Source organism: Pseudophryne corroboree, chromosome 6 (genome assembly GCF_028390025.1).
Source record: "Pseudophryne corroboree isolate aPseCor3 chromosome 6, aPseCor3.hap2, whole genome shotgun sequence".
Taxonomy (NCBI): Eukaryota; Metazoa; Chordata; class Amphibia; order Anura; family Myobatrachidae; genus Pseudophryne; species Pseudophryne corroboree.
In genome coordinates this window covers 640309888-640324260 of record NC_086449.1, presented here as the reverse complement: position 1 = coordinate 640324260, position 14373 = coordinate 640309888, and the positions used below count along the sequence as shown (strand labels likewise).

Genomic DNA, 14373 nt, shown 5'->3' with positions numbered 1-14373 from the left:
TCGCTATCACTGCTCTGAGTGACTCCATCTTGATTTGAACCTTTGTATGTAAGTGTTCAACTATTTCAGATTTAGAATAGGTCTCACCGAGCCGTCTGGCTTCAGTACCACAATATAGTGTGGAATAATACCCCTTTCCTTGTTGTAGGAGGGGTACTTTGATTATCACCTGCTGGGAATACAGCTTGTGAATTGTTTCCACTACTGCCTCCCTGTCGGAGGGAGACGTTGGTAAAGCAGACTTCAGGAACCTGCGAGGGGGAGACGTCTCGAATTTCCAATCTGTACCCCTGGGATACTACTTGTAGGATCCAGGGGTCCACTTGCGAGTGAGCCCACTGCGTGCTGAAACTCTTGAGACGACCCCCCCCACCGCACCTGAGTCCGCTTGTACGGCCCCAGCGTCATGCTGAGGACTTGGCAGAAGCGGTGGAGGGCTTCTGTTTCTGGGAATGGGCTGCCTGCTGCAGTCTTCTTCCCTTTCCTCTATCCCATGGCAGATATGACTGGCCTTTTGCCCGTGGGGACGAAAGGACTGAGGCTGAAAAGACGTTGTCTTTTTCTCCTTTATACGGCAATACTTCCATGTGCCGTTTGGAATCTGCATCACCTGACCACTGTCGTGTCCATAAACAACTTCTGGCAGATATGGACATCGCACTTACTCTTGATGCCAGAGTGCAAATATCCCTCTGTGCATCTCGCATATATAGAAATGCATCCTTTAAATGCTCTATAGTCAATAAAATACTGTCCCTGTCAAGGGTATCAATATTTTCAGTCAGGGAATCCGACCAAGCCACCCCAGCGCTGCACATCCAGGCTGAGGCGATCGCTGGTCGCAGTATAACACCAGTATGTGTGTATATACTTTTTAGGATATTTTCCAGCCTCCTATCAGCTGGCTCCTTGAGGGCGGCCCTATCTGGAGACGGTACCGCCACTTGTTTTGATAAGCGTGTGAGCGCCTTATCCACCCTAAGGGGTGTTTCCCAACGCGCCCTAACTTCTGGCGGGAAAGGGTATACCGCCAATAATTTTCTATCGGGGGAAACCCACGCATCATCACAAACTTCATTTAATTTATCTGATTCAGGAAAAACTACAGGTAGTTTTTTCACACTCCACATAATACCCTTTTTTGTGGTACTTGTAGTATCAGAAATATGTAACACCTCCTTCATTGCCCTTAACAAGTAACGTGTGGCCCTAAAGGAAAATACGTTTGTTTCTTCACCGTCGACACTGGAGTCAGTGTCCGTGTCTGTGTCGACCGACTGAGGTAAAAGGACGTTTTAACGCCCCTGACGGTGTTTGAGACGCCTGGACAGGTACTAATTGGTTTGCCGGCCGTCTCATGTCGTCAACCGACCTTGCAGCGTGTTGACATTATCACGTAATTCCTTAAATAAGCCATCCATTCCGGTGTCGACTCCCTAGAGAGTGACATCACCATTACAGGCAATTGCTCCGCCTCCTCACCAACATCGTCCTCATACATGTCGACACACACGTACCGACACAGCACACACACAGGGAATGCTCTGATAGAGGACAGGACCCCACTAGCCCTTTGGGGAGACAGAGGGAGAGTATGCCAGCACACACCAAAAACGCTATAATTATACAGGGACAACCTTTATATAAGTGTTTTTCCCCTTATAGCATTTTAATATATATAGTCATATCGCCAAATAAGTGCCCCCCCTCTCTGTTTTAACCCTGTTTCTGTAGTGCAGTGCAGGGGAGAGCCTGGGAGCCTTCCCACCAGCATTTCTGTGAGGGAAAATGGCGCTGTGTTCTGAGGAGAATAGGCCCCGCCCCCTTTTCGGCGGGCTTCTTCTCCCGTTTTTCTGAGACCTGGCAGGGGTTAAATACATCCATATAGCCCCCAGGGGCTATATGTGATGTATTTTTAGCCAGAATAAGGTACTATCATTGCTGCCCAGGGCGCCCCCCCCAGCGCCCTGCACCCTCAGTGACCGCTGCTATGAAGTGTGCTGACAACAATGGCGCACAGCTGCAGTGCTGTGCGCTACCTTATGAAGACTGAAAAGTCTTCTGCCGCCGGTTTCTGGACCTCTTCACTTTTCGGCATCTGCAAGGGGGTCGGCGGCGCGGCTCCGGGACGAACCCCAGGGTGAGACCTGTGTTCCGACTCCCTCTGGAGCTAATGGTGTCCAGTAGCCTAAGAAGCCAATCCATCCTGCACGCAGGTGAGTTCACTTCTCTCCCCTAAGTCCCTCGATGCAGTGAGCCTGTTGCCAGCAGGACTCACTGAAAATAAAAAACCTAACAAAACTTTTACTCTAAGCAGCTCTTTAGGAGAGCCACCTAGATTGCACCCTTCTCGGCCGGGCACAAAAATCTGAGGCTTGGAGGAGGGTCATGGGGGGAGGAGCCAGTGCACACCACCTGATCCTAAAGCTTTTACTTTTGTGCCCTGTCTCCTGCGGAGCCGCTATTCCCCATGGTCCTGACGGAGTCCCCAGCATCCACTAGGACGTCAGAGAAATATAGTTTACCAAGCCTAATACCAGATGTCAGATAAAGCTGATGATGTATCAATTTGAAATAGAACTTTGTTAAAATAAATGGACCTAGAAGCTATATGGATGAATATTAAACAAACCTAATACCGGTATACAAAAACAGACATGTAACACAAATGTGGACACAAATATGGGCTGCAAATGGTTTCACCTGTGGGTACACTTTCAGCGTTTTACCCCGTTAGGTTTATGCTTGTGGAGTCTCTATAGGGTTCAATTTGAGTATAACGTCTGGTTCACCTATGGGCAGTCTGAAGTTGTACCGTAATGGAGTTCACTTGGGTCTTTAAAACAATCAAGGGCTCCTGGAAGGTATTAAATTCCTTGCATGGAATTGGTCCTGTATGTACCTTAATCCGTTGGTGGAATAGTGGGGTTCCCGTGGTCTGCCGGCAGACACCCGCTGCTCCGTGTCACTCTGTCTCCGGACAGGAATCGATCGTTCCGCAATCGACGCATTTCGCCTTGGTGTAGGCTTCGTCAGGATGGCTGGATAATCGATTCACGGATCCCCTCCGTCTTTATAGCTGCTGCAGAGCGCCGTTCTCTTCCGCCCTTACTTAAGATGGCCGCACAGTGCGGAAGAGAACGGCGCTCTGCAGCAGCTATAAAGACGGAGGGGATCCGTGAATCGATTATCCAGCCATCCTGACGAAGCCTACACCAAGGCGAAATGCGTCGATTGCACAGTGAAGAGAAAATGGCGCCAGTGTGCTGAGGGAGAAGCCCCGCCCCTTTTTCAACTGACTTTCTCCTGCTTTTTCTGGAATACTGGCAGGGGTAATTTTACATCTATATAGCCTCTAGGACTATATATGATGTAGATTTGCCAGCCAAGGTGTCATATATTGCCCTCAGGGCGCCCCCCCCCCAGCGCCCTGCACCCTCAGTGACCGGAGTGTGAAGTGTGCATGAGGAGCAATGGCGCACAGCTGCAGTGCTTTGCGCTACCTTGGTGAAGACCGAAGTCTTCTGCCGCCGATTTTCCGGACCTCTTCTTGCTTCTGGCTCTGTAAGGGGGACGGCGGCGCGGCTCCGGGAACGAACACCAAGGCCAGTTCCATGCGGTCGATCCCTCTGGAGCTAATGGTGTCCAGTAGCCTAAGAAGCCCAAGCTAGCTGCAAGCAGGTACATTCACTTCTTCTCCCCTTAGTCCCTCGATGCAGTGAGCCTGTTGCCAGCAGGTCTCACTGTAAAATAAAAAACCTAAAATAAACTTTCTTTCTAGGAGCTCAGGAGAGCCCCTAGTGTGCATCCAGCTCGGCCGGGCACAGAAATCTAACTGAGGTCTGGAGGAGGGTCATGGTGGGAGGAGCCAGTGCACACCAGATAGTACCTAATCTTTCTTTTAGAGTGCCCAGTCTCCTGCGGAGCCCGTCTATCCCCCATGGTCCTTACGGAGTTCCCAGCATCCACTAGGACGTCAGAGAAAAAATATTTTTTGAATTTTATTGATTGTGAATAGTATCATTTAATCGAATAGCTGATTATATATATAAGTTATTGGAAAAAATAAGAATTTACTTACCGATAATTCTATTTCTCATAGTCCGTAGTGGATGCTGGGGACTCCGAAAGGACCATGGGGAATAGCGGCTCCGCAGGAGACTGGGCACAAAAGTAAAAAGCTTTAGGACTACCTGGTGTGCACTGGCTCCTCCCCCTATGACCCTCCTCCAAGCCTCAGTTAGGATACTGTGCCCGGACGAGCGTACACAATAAGGAAGGATTTTGAATCCCGGGTAAGACTCATACCAGCCACACCAATCACACCGTACAACTTGTGATCTGAACCCAGTTAACAGCATGATAACAGAAGGAGCCTCTGAAAAGATGGCTCACAACAACAATAACCCGATTTTTGTAACAATAACTATGTACAAGTAATGCAGACAATCCGCACTTGGGATGGGCGCCCAGCATCCACTACGGACTATGAGAAATAAAATTATCGGTAAGTAAATTCTTATTTTCTCTAACGTCCTAGTGGATGCTGGGGACTCCGAAAGGACCATGGGGATTATACCAAAGCTCCCAAACGGACGGGAGAGTGCGGATGACTCTGCAGCACCGAATGAGAGAACTCCAGGTCTTCCTCAGCCAGGGTATCAAATTTGTAGAATTTAGCAAACGTGTTTGCCCCTGACCAAGTAGCTGCTCGGCAAAGTTGTAAAGCAGAGACCCCTCGGGCAGCCGCCCAAGATGAGCCCACTTTCCGTGTGGAATGGGCTTTTACAGATTTTGGCTGTGGCAGGCCTGCCACAGAATGTGCAAGCTGAATTGTACTACAAATCCAACGAGCAATCGTCTGCTTAGAAGCAGGAGCACCCAGCTTGTTGGGTGCATACAGGATAAACAGCGAATCAGATTTTCTGACTCCAGCCGTCCTGGAAACATATTTTCAGGGCCCTGACTACGTCCAGTAACTTGGAATCCTCCAAGTCCCTAGTAGCCGCAGGCACCACAATAGGCTGGTTTAAGTGAAATGCTGAAACCACCTTAGGGAGAAATTGAGGACGAGTCCTCAATTCTGCCCTGTCCGTATGAAAAATTAGGTAAGGGCTTTTATAGGATAAAGCCGCCAATTCTGAGACACGCCTGGCTGAAGCCAGGGCTAACAGCATTACCACTTTCCATGTGAGATATTTTAAGTCCACAGTGGTGAGTGGTTCAAACCAATGTGATTTTAGGAATCCCAAAACTACATTGAGATCCCAAGGTGCCACTGGAGGCACAAAAGGAGGCTGTATATGCAGTACTCCCTTGACAAACGTCTGAACTTCAGGAACAGAAGCTAGTTCTTTTTGGAAGAATATTGACAGGGCCGAAATTTGAACCTTAATGGACCCTAATTTGAGGCCCATAGACAGTCCTGTTTGCAGGAAATGCAGGAATCGACCCAGTTGAAATTCCTCTGTAGGGGCCTTCCTGGCCTCGCACCACGCAACATATTTACGCCAAATACGGTGATAATGTTGTACGGTTACATCCTTCCTGGCTTTGATCAGGGTAGGGATGACTTCATCCGGAATGCCTTTTTCCTTCAGGATCCGGCGTTCAACCGCCATGCCGTCAAACGCAGCCGCTGTAAGTCTTGGAACAGACATGGTCCCTGCTGGAGCAGGTCCTTTCTTAGAGGTAGAGGCCACGGGTCTTCCGTGAGCATCTCTTGAATTTCCGGGTACCAAGTCCTTCTTGGCCAATCCGGAGCCACGAGTATAGTCTTTACTCCTCTCCTTCTTATGATTCTCAGTACTTTTGGTATGAGAGGAAGAGGAGGGAACACATACACTGACTGGTACACCCACGGTGTTACCAGTGCGTCCACAGCTATTGCCTGAGGGTCCCTTGACCTGGCGCAATATCTGTCCAGTTTTTTGTTGAGGCGGGACGCCATCATGTCCACCTTTGGTTTTTCCCAACGGTTCACAATCATGTGGAAGACTTCTGGGTGAAGTCCCCACTCCCCCGGGTGAAGATCGTGTCTGCTGAGGAAGTCTGCTTCCCAGTTGTCCACTCCCGGAATGAACACTGCTGACAGTGCTATCACATGATTTTCCGCCCAGCGAAGAATCCATGCCACTTCCATCATTGCCCTCCTGCTTCTTGTGCCGCCCTGTCTGTTAACGTGGGCGACTGCCGTGATGTTGTCCGACTGGATCAACACCGGCTGACCCTGAAGCAGAGGTCTTGCCTGACTTAGGGCATTGTAAATGGCCCTTAGTTCCAGGATATTTATGTGAAGTGACGTTTCCATGCTAGACCACAAGCCCTGGAAATTTCTTCCCTGTGTGACTGCTCCCCAGCCTCTCAGGCTGGCATCCGTGGTCACCAGGACCCAATCCTGAATGCCGAATCTGCGGCCCTCTAGGAGATGAGCACTCTGTAACCACCACAGGAGAGACACCCTTGTCCTTGGAGACAGGGTTATCCGCTGATGCATTTGAAGATGCGATCCGGACCATTTGTCCAGCAGATCCCACTGAAAAGTTCTTGCGTGGAATCTGCCGAATGGAATCGCTTCGTAAGAAGCCACCATCTTTCCCAGGACCCTTGTGCATTGATGTACTGACACTTGGCCTGGTCTTAGGAGGTTCCTGACTAGGTCGGATAACTCCCTGGCTTTCTCTTCCGGGAGAAACACCTTTTTCTGTACTGTGTCCAGAATCATCCCTAGGAACAGCAGACGTGTCGTCGGAATCAGCTGCGATTTTGGAATATTTAGAATCCATCCGTGCTGTCGTAGTACTACTTGAGATAGTGCTACTCCGACCTCTAACTGTTCTCTGGACCTTGCCCTTATCAGGAGATCGTCCAAGTAAGGGATAATTAAGACGCCCTTTCTTCGAAGAAGAATCATCATTTCGGCCATTACCTTGGTAAAGACCCGGGGTGCCGTGGACAATCCAAACGGCAGCGTCTGAAACTGATAGTGACAGTTCTGTACCACAAACCTGAGGTACCCTTGGTGAGAAGGGCAAATTGGGACATGGAGGTAAGCATCTTTGATGTCCAACGACACCATATAGTCCCCTTCTTCCAGGTTCGCTATCACTGCTCTGAGTGACTCCATCTTGAACTTGAACCTTTTTATGTAAGTGTTCAAGGATTTCAGATTTAAAATGGGTCTCACCGAGCCGTCCGGCTTCGGTACCACAAACAGCGTGGAATAATACCCCTTTCCCTGTTGTAGGAGGGGTACCTTGATTATCACCTGCTGGGAATACAGCTTGTGAATGGCTTCCAATACCGCCTCCCTGTCGGGGGGAGACGTTGGTAAAGCAGACTACAGGAACCGGCGAGGGGGAGACGTCTCGTATTCCAATTTGTACCCCTGAGATACTACCTGCAGGATCCAGGGGTCCACTTGCGAGTGAGCCCACTGCGCGCTGAAATTCTTGAGACGGGCCCCCACCGTGCCTGAGTCCGCTTGTAAGGCCCCAGCGTCATGCTGAGGACTTGGCAGAAGCGGGGGAGGGCTTCTGTTCGTGGGAAGAGGCTGTCTGCTGCAGTCTTTTTCCCCTTCCTCTGCCCCGGGGCAGATATGAGTGGCCTTTTGCCCGCTTGCCCTTATGGGGACGAAAGGACTGAGCCTGAAAAGACGGTATCTTTTTCTGCTGCGAGGTGACTTGGGGTAAAAAGGTGGATTTCCCAGCCGTTGCCGTGGCCACCAGGTCCGATAGACCGACCCCAAATAACTCCTCCCCTTTATACGACAATACTTCCATATGCCGTTTGGAATCCGCATCCCCTGACCACTGTCGCGTCCATAATCCTCTTCTGGCAGAAATGGACATCGCACTTACTCTTGATGCCAGAGTGCAAATATCCCTCTGTGCATCTTGCATATATAGAAATGCATCCTTTAAATGCTCTATAGTCAATAATATATTGTCCCTGTCCAGGGTATCAATATTTTCAGTCAGGGAATCCGACCAAGCCACCCCAGCACTGCACATCCAGGCTGAGGCGATTGCTGGTCGCAGTATAATACCAGTATGTGTGTATATACTTTTAAGGATATTTTCCAGCTTCCTATCAGCTGGTTCCTTGAGGGCGGCCGTATCAGGAGACGGTAACGCCACTTGTTTTGATAAGCGTGTGAGCGCCTTATCTACCCTAGGGGGTGTTTCCCAACGCGCCCTAACCTCTGGCGGGAAAGGGTAGAATGCCAATAATTTTTTAGAAATTAGCAGTTTTTTATCGGGGGAAACCCACGCTTCATCACACACCTCATTTAATTCATCTGATTCGGGAAAAACTACGGGTAGTTTTTTCACACCCCACATAATACCCTTTTTTGTGGTACTTGTAGTATCAGAAATGTTCAAAACCTCCTTCATTGCCGTGATCATGTAACGTGTGGCCCTACTGGAAAATACGTTTGTTTCCTCACCGTCGACACTGGAGTCAGTGTCCGTGTCTGTGTCTGTATCGACCCGAGGTAACGGGCGCTTTAGAGCCCCTGACGGTGTTTGAGACGCCTGTACAGGTATTAACTGATTTGCCGGCTGTCTCATGTCGTCAACAGTCTTTTGTAAAGTGCTGACACTATCACGTAATTCTTTCCATAAGACCATCCAGTCAGGTGTCGACTCCCTAGGGGGTGACATCACTAACGCAGGCAATTGCTCCGCCTCCACACCATTTTCCTCCTCATACATGTCGACACAACGTACCGACACACAGCACACACACAGGGAATGCTCTGATAGAGGACAGGACCCCACTAGCCCTTTGGGGAGACAGAGGGAGAGTTTGCCAGCACACACCAGAGCGCTATATATATACAGGGATAACCTTATATAAGTGTTTTTCCCTAATATAGCTGCTGTATATATTTATATGCCAATTTAGTGCCCCCCCTCTCTTGTTTTACCCTGTTTCTGTAGTGCAGGACTGCAGGGGAGAGTCAGGGAGCCTTCCTCCAACGGAGCTGTGAGGAAAAAATGGCGCCAGTGTGCTGAGGAGATAGGCTCCGCCCCCTTTTCGGCGGCCTTTCTCCCGCTTTTTTTATGTAAAAATTGGCAGGGGTTAAATGCATCCATATAGCCCAGGAGCTATATGTGATGTATTTTTTGCCAAAAAAGGTGTTTTTATTGCGTCTCAGGGCGCCCCCCCCCCAGCGCCCTGCACCCTCAGTGACCGGAGTGTGAAGTGTGCTGAGAGCAATGGCGCACAGCTGTAGTGCTGTGCGCTACCTTATTGAAGACAGGACGTCTTCTGCCGCCGATTTTCCGGACCTCTTCACTCTTCTGGCTCTGTAAGGGGGCCGGCGGCGCGGCTCCGGGACCCATCCATGGCTGGGCCTGTGATCGTCCCTCTGGAGCTAATGTCCAGTAGCCTAAGAAGCCCAATCCACTCTGCACGCAGGTGAGTTCGCTTCTTCTCCCCTTAGTCCCTCGGTGCAGTGAGCCTGTTGCCAGCAGGTCTCACTGAAAATAAAAAACCTACTTTTACACTAAGCAGCTCTTAGCCTGCACCCGTCTCGTTCGGGCACAAAAATCTAACTGAGGCTTGGAGGAGGTCATAGGGGGAGGAGCCAGTGCACACCAGGTAGTCCTAAAGCTTTTTACTTTTGTGCCCAGTCTCCTGCGGGGCCGCTATTCCCCATGGTCCTTTCGGAGTCCCCAGCATCCACTAGGACGTTAGAGAAAGGGGAGAAAGGGGGAGCGCTGAACATTTGCCTCTTGGGAGATGATGGAGCAGAAGCACAGAATGTCAGACTGATATATCAGCGCTGCAGCCCTTGAAGTCTTCTTAGAAAGCTTTTCAGGGCTGCCCAGTGCAGCCCCCCTGTTAAGTGACCTGCTGCTGCAGGCACAACTCGAAACGGAGCTCACAGTGCCTGGAGGCGGGGTTATAGGAGGCCCTAGTGCATTCTGGGACAGCCTAAAGCTTTAGCCTGTTGGTGTCTCTGGATCAAGATCCACTCTACACCCCCGATGTTTCCCTGTGGAACACAATGTACCCTGCCGCAAAAAGAAATGGTAAAAACCCAATGCATTGGGAGTTGCAAACTCACAAATCTATCGTTCAAAGAGAGAGTGTACACTAGAGACGGACTGGGGCTGTGAGTAAACCCTGGTATGTGGCTTTGAACGGGCATGACGAGGGGGATGTGGCTACGGGTCACAGGGGCATGCCATGAGTCGGGGGCTTGCCCTCAAGGCATGCCCTCATCTAGCTATTTACCAGCTGCAGATGGGATGGAGGGGGGGGGGGGGGGGGCAAAGGGGCGGCCGAGCAGAGAGCTGGAAGGCTGCAATGCTTGGCGAGCTCCGCTCTCAGTTTGGCCGGACAAGCCCATCCGGCCAGCAGCCCTTCTGGCATTTGCCAGATGCCCAGTCCGGCCTTGGTATACACCCTATAAGCTAAAGTTACCATGCTGAATCTTACTGCAGATGACAAACTGTTTCTCCCACAGATATTCCCACTCTCCTGCTAGTTCACCAACCAATAAGCACCAGATCTTACCATTATAGCCTTCCAGCACAGAATCAATAATAGGCCTTGCTGTCAAATTGTAGACATCCAGTTGTTTACTGTCTGGTCCAAACACAGTGTCAAATGTAAATGTCTTCGGAGGCTCATTCATAGAGTCCACTTTGTGAACAGCAATAGTCCCTCTTATTTCGTCCACATTGACAGCCATCCTGCTGCTCATTGCCTTCTCTCGCTCGTTTAAAGGACGACATCGTACCACGACTTTCACGTTATCACAAGATTCTGGTCTATCTCCCTTGTTTATCTTCAAAACAAATTAATTAAGAAAAAATGTTAATGACGAAAAAAAAAAAAAAAAAAAAGGATAACCATAAGACATAAGTGACATAGTACAAGTAAGGGACTTTTAATACATGGGGAAATTATATACAGTATTTCAGACCTACTAAATAGCTTGATACATTTAATCTAACATACCATCCTGCACCCCAATATGCACAAAGATATTTAGGGGGTATTTAGTAAAGCTTGGAGAGAAATAAACTTATGAGAGATAAAGTACTACCCAATCAGCTCCTGCCTTACATTTTACAGGCCATGTTCGAAAAATGAGATAAGAGCTGATTGGTCTGTACTTTATCGCTCACAAATGTATCCATCTCCAAGGTTTGATAAATACAACACCTCCTTTCTCCCGATGCCTACTCCTCAACCTCCCCTCTAAGTCCACAGTATGCAGTGTCCCCCAGATAGGACGTAAGAGAAAAATGAAGTTCTGCCTGATGGCCACAAGTTGTCTTTAGAAGAGCTGAGTAAATGCACTTCATGACCAGCAACACCACAAACTTTCCCTTTAGTGCAAGTAAATAGCAATGTTAGCTACCAAAGTTCAAGCACGTAGACGAACATCGCGATCGAACAAAATGCCAAACTGAATACCCACTAAGATATCCTGTTGGTAGCGCAAAAACATAAATGTTGATTTAACTTGGAGGTTGCAAATGCAATATGTAAACTGTTAATACTTCTGCATGGTTGGCAAATAACCATATGTAGGAGAACATAACTTAATTTACATTATGTTCAAATTTATCTTTTATGTTAAAATTGTGGCCAAAAAAAGGTCTGCTGAGAAGAGCGTTTCCACTGTCACACAAAAATAGGTAGATTACCACAGACAAGGAAGATCTATAGGCTTGTTTACACTTATAAACAGCTTTTCGCCTGTTGTCTTCTTGCCCGGGGCGCAGCTAGAACTTTGTGGGCCCCATACCAACATTTTGGATGGGCTTCTGTCCCAATGCTTCTAGAAAGAAACATCTCTATGCAGCAGTTGTAAATTGTATGCCCCATATTAGTGCCCTACTTCATTTTCTGAACCACAGTAGTGCCCTAGATAATGTTATGCACCATAGTAGTGCCCTAGTTTATTTTATTAACCATAGTAGTGCCATAGTTGACATTGTCACAATGTGACATCAAGTGTCCCCATTTCATATTATGTAACATAAGGCCACAGTTAATTTTATACCACATTACAATGAGCAACTGAAAGAACACATTTGTAGGCCCCAAGGCAAAGGTGTGTAAGGTTCCTAATGTACCACCCAATAGTGAAAATATATCGTCCAACATGACCCATTTCATTAGGTTCAAAATGCTCTTTACTGGATTTCCTTGCCACTGGCAGTTGCAGAAGTGGGGCTGCAGCATAGTCCAAAATTCAAATAGGGGAGCCACACCAACTGTCATTGGGTCCTGGTTGGTGATGTTTGGTAGTGTTTGGGGTGGCAGTTGGTGTGGCTCCCCTATTTTAATTTTGGACTATGCTGCAGCCCCACTTCTGCAACTGCCAGTGGCAAGGAAATCCAGGAACAGAGCATTTTGTACCTAATGTAATGGGTCATTTTGGAGGATATGAAATATGTAACTGTGACAGGGAAGGTGGCCCCTCTCAGCTCTGGGCCCCATAGCAGCAGCACTCCCTGCACCTATGGTAGATATGCCCTTGTATAGAACACATGTAACTGTGACAGGGAAGGTGGCCCCGCTCAGCTCTGGGCCCCATAGCAGCAGCACTCCCTGCACCTATGGTAGCTATGCCCTTGTATATAACACATGTAACTGTGACAGGGAAGGTGGGCCCTCTCAGCTCTGGGGCCCAAAACAGCTCCACTGGCCTGCACCTATGGTAGGAATGTACTTATGATCCTGGTGGTCAGAATACAGACGCTGGAATCCCGACCGGCGAGAATGCCGACAGCTGTACCAAGGCTATTCCTACTCGTGGGTGTCCACAACACCCATATAGTGGAAATAGAACCTGTGGCAGATGCAGTGAGCCCGCAAGTGGCTTTCTATCGCTCGCCCCGCTGCCGGCCGGGATCCTTGGGTCGGTATTCTGACCTCCGGGATTCCATTCCCAAACCCCTATGGTAGCTACGCCCTTTTATATAACACGTTACTGTTACTGGGAAGATGGCCCCTCTCAACTCTGGGCCCCATAGCAGCTGCATTCCCTGCACATATGGTACAGTAGCTACGCCATTGTTCTTGCTAATGAATGAGTGAATGTGAGTGGAAGGATGAAATATGCAGCAATGAAGGATATCACTCAGCTGGAGATCACAGCCAGGGAAATGTGTGATCAGGCCCATAGAAAGCTATTTTATTATTTTGTATTTCTCATGCAATAACTGACAGACAGCACAGGGGCCAGAATGCAGCCTTGGTTCCTTCATACACTCCCTTATACCTACAGTCTTACACTATATACAAAGCAAAGCGAGCATTATATTTTATTACTGTGACCTTGCCCTGTGAATGTGCTGTATAATGTCATGGAGACCCCTCCCCAGATGATATATGTATATAACAATCCTAGTATTATGGGACATGGGATCTCATATACATGAAGCAGGGGTCAGTGCTGCGGGTTTGCCATGAGGGTAATGTAACATCTGTGGCACTGCCAGCTGCTTACTCACTGCCAGCATCCCCCTCTCTCTGAGCACACAGCAGCAGCAGCAGCGTCAGCTGTGCTATTATCAGAGCACGGTGCCCAGGGATGGGAGGAAGAGGCCGATCGGAGGGATCTGTCACCACACCTGCCCTGGCAATCTGCAGCAATTCCCCATATATCACACCCATCTTCCTCATTACCGGCATCCTTGCGCTGGCTCCGGGACAGGCCCCGAATGGCAGATCTGACGCCCGTATCCCTGAGACACTGAGCTGCCAATAGCCCAGCACCACCACCAGCCTCACTCATACACAACGCGCATGTGTCAGATGAGCTGCGCTGAGTGGAGTGACAAGGTCATTGACCAATGGTAATAAGAGTTAATTGTAGCTGTTTCTGCCAGCAGCCAATCCTTGTACCGCGCTCACAGGCAGAGGGAGGAGTCCTGCTGTGTTACTCTCAGTTAGGTTGTGTCTAATCAGAGTCTGGGTAATGATTCGCTCACCCCGGCCTGGAAGTGTAGTGTATGGGTTGTTATGGTGACGGTTGTGAAGCCTCGGGCCTTTCTGATACAAGAGCATATGCAATAACTAGACCCTGTAGTTTGTTGAATGACATGAGCGCACATAGGTAATACATAACATACAGGGTCATTCATAAGGTAATGTAAGGGGAAACTGAATTCGCCCAGGGCCCCTGAGTAGCAAATTGACAGCTCCAGGCCTCCACATAAAAAAAGGACATCATTATGACAGGATACCTCCCAACATAACCCTCTCCAGGAGGGACACAATGCTCTACTTCTGGACTTCCCTCTTAAATGATGATTGCCGGCACCTGTGTTGAGCAGGTTAATGGATAAGAAAGGTGTTTCACCACAGGTTATGGCAATCATAAATTAGGAGGGAAGT

General features: G+C 48.9%; 1 protein-coding gene across 2 annotated transcripts in view; it reads right to left on the bottom strand.

The window, feature by feature from the left end:
- The window catches only part of KIF3A (kinesin family member 3A), a 171222-nt gene extending 157418 nt beyond the window's left edge, over positions 1 to 13804 (bottom strand). The window contains exons 1-2 of one of the 2 annotated variants that reach the window (XM_063928178.1): positions 13663 to 13804; positions 10531 to 10804 (exon numbers count right to left, since the gene is read on the bottom strand). In XM_063928178.1, coding sequence (XP_063784248.1) covers positions 10531 to 10804; positions 13663 to 13668 — 280 coding nt within the window. In that variant the 5' untranslated portion in view covers positions 13669 to 13804. The remainder of the gene's footprint in view (positions 1 to 10530; positions 10805 to 13662) is intronic. The other variant, XM_063928179.1, reaches the window with a different exon arrangement.
- Between the last annotated feature and the right edge of the window lie 569 nt (positions 13805 to 14373).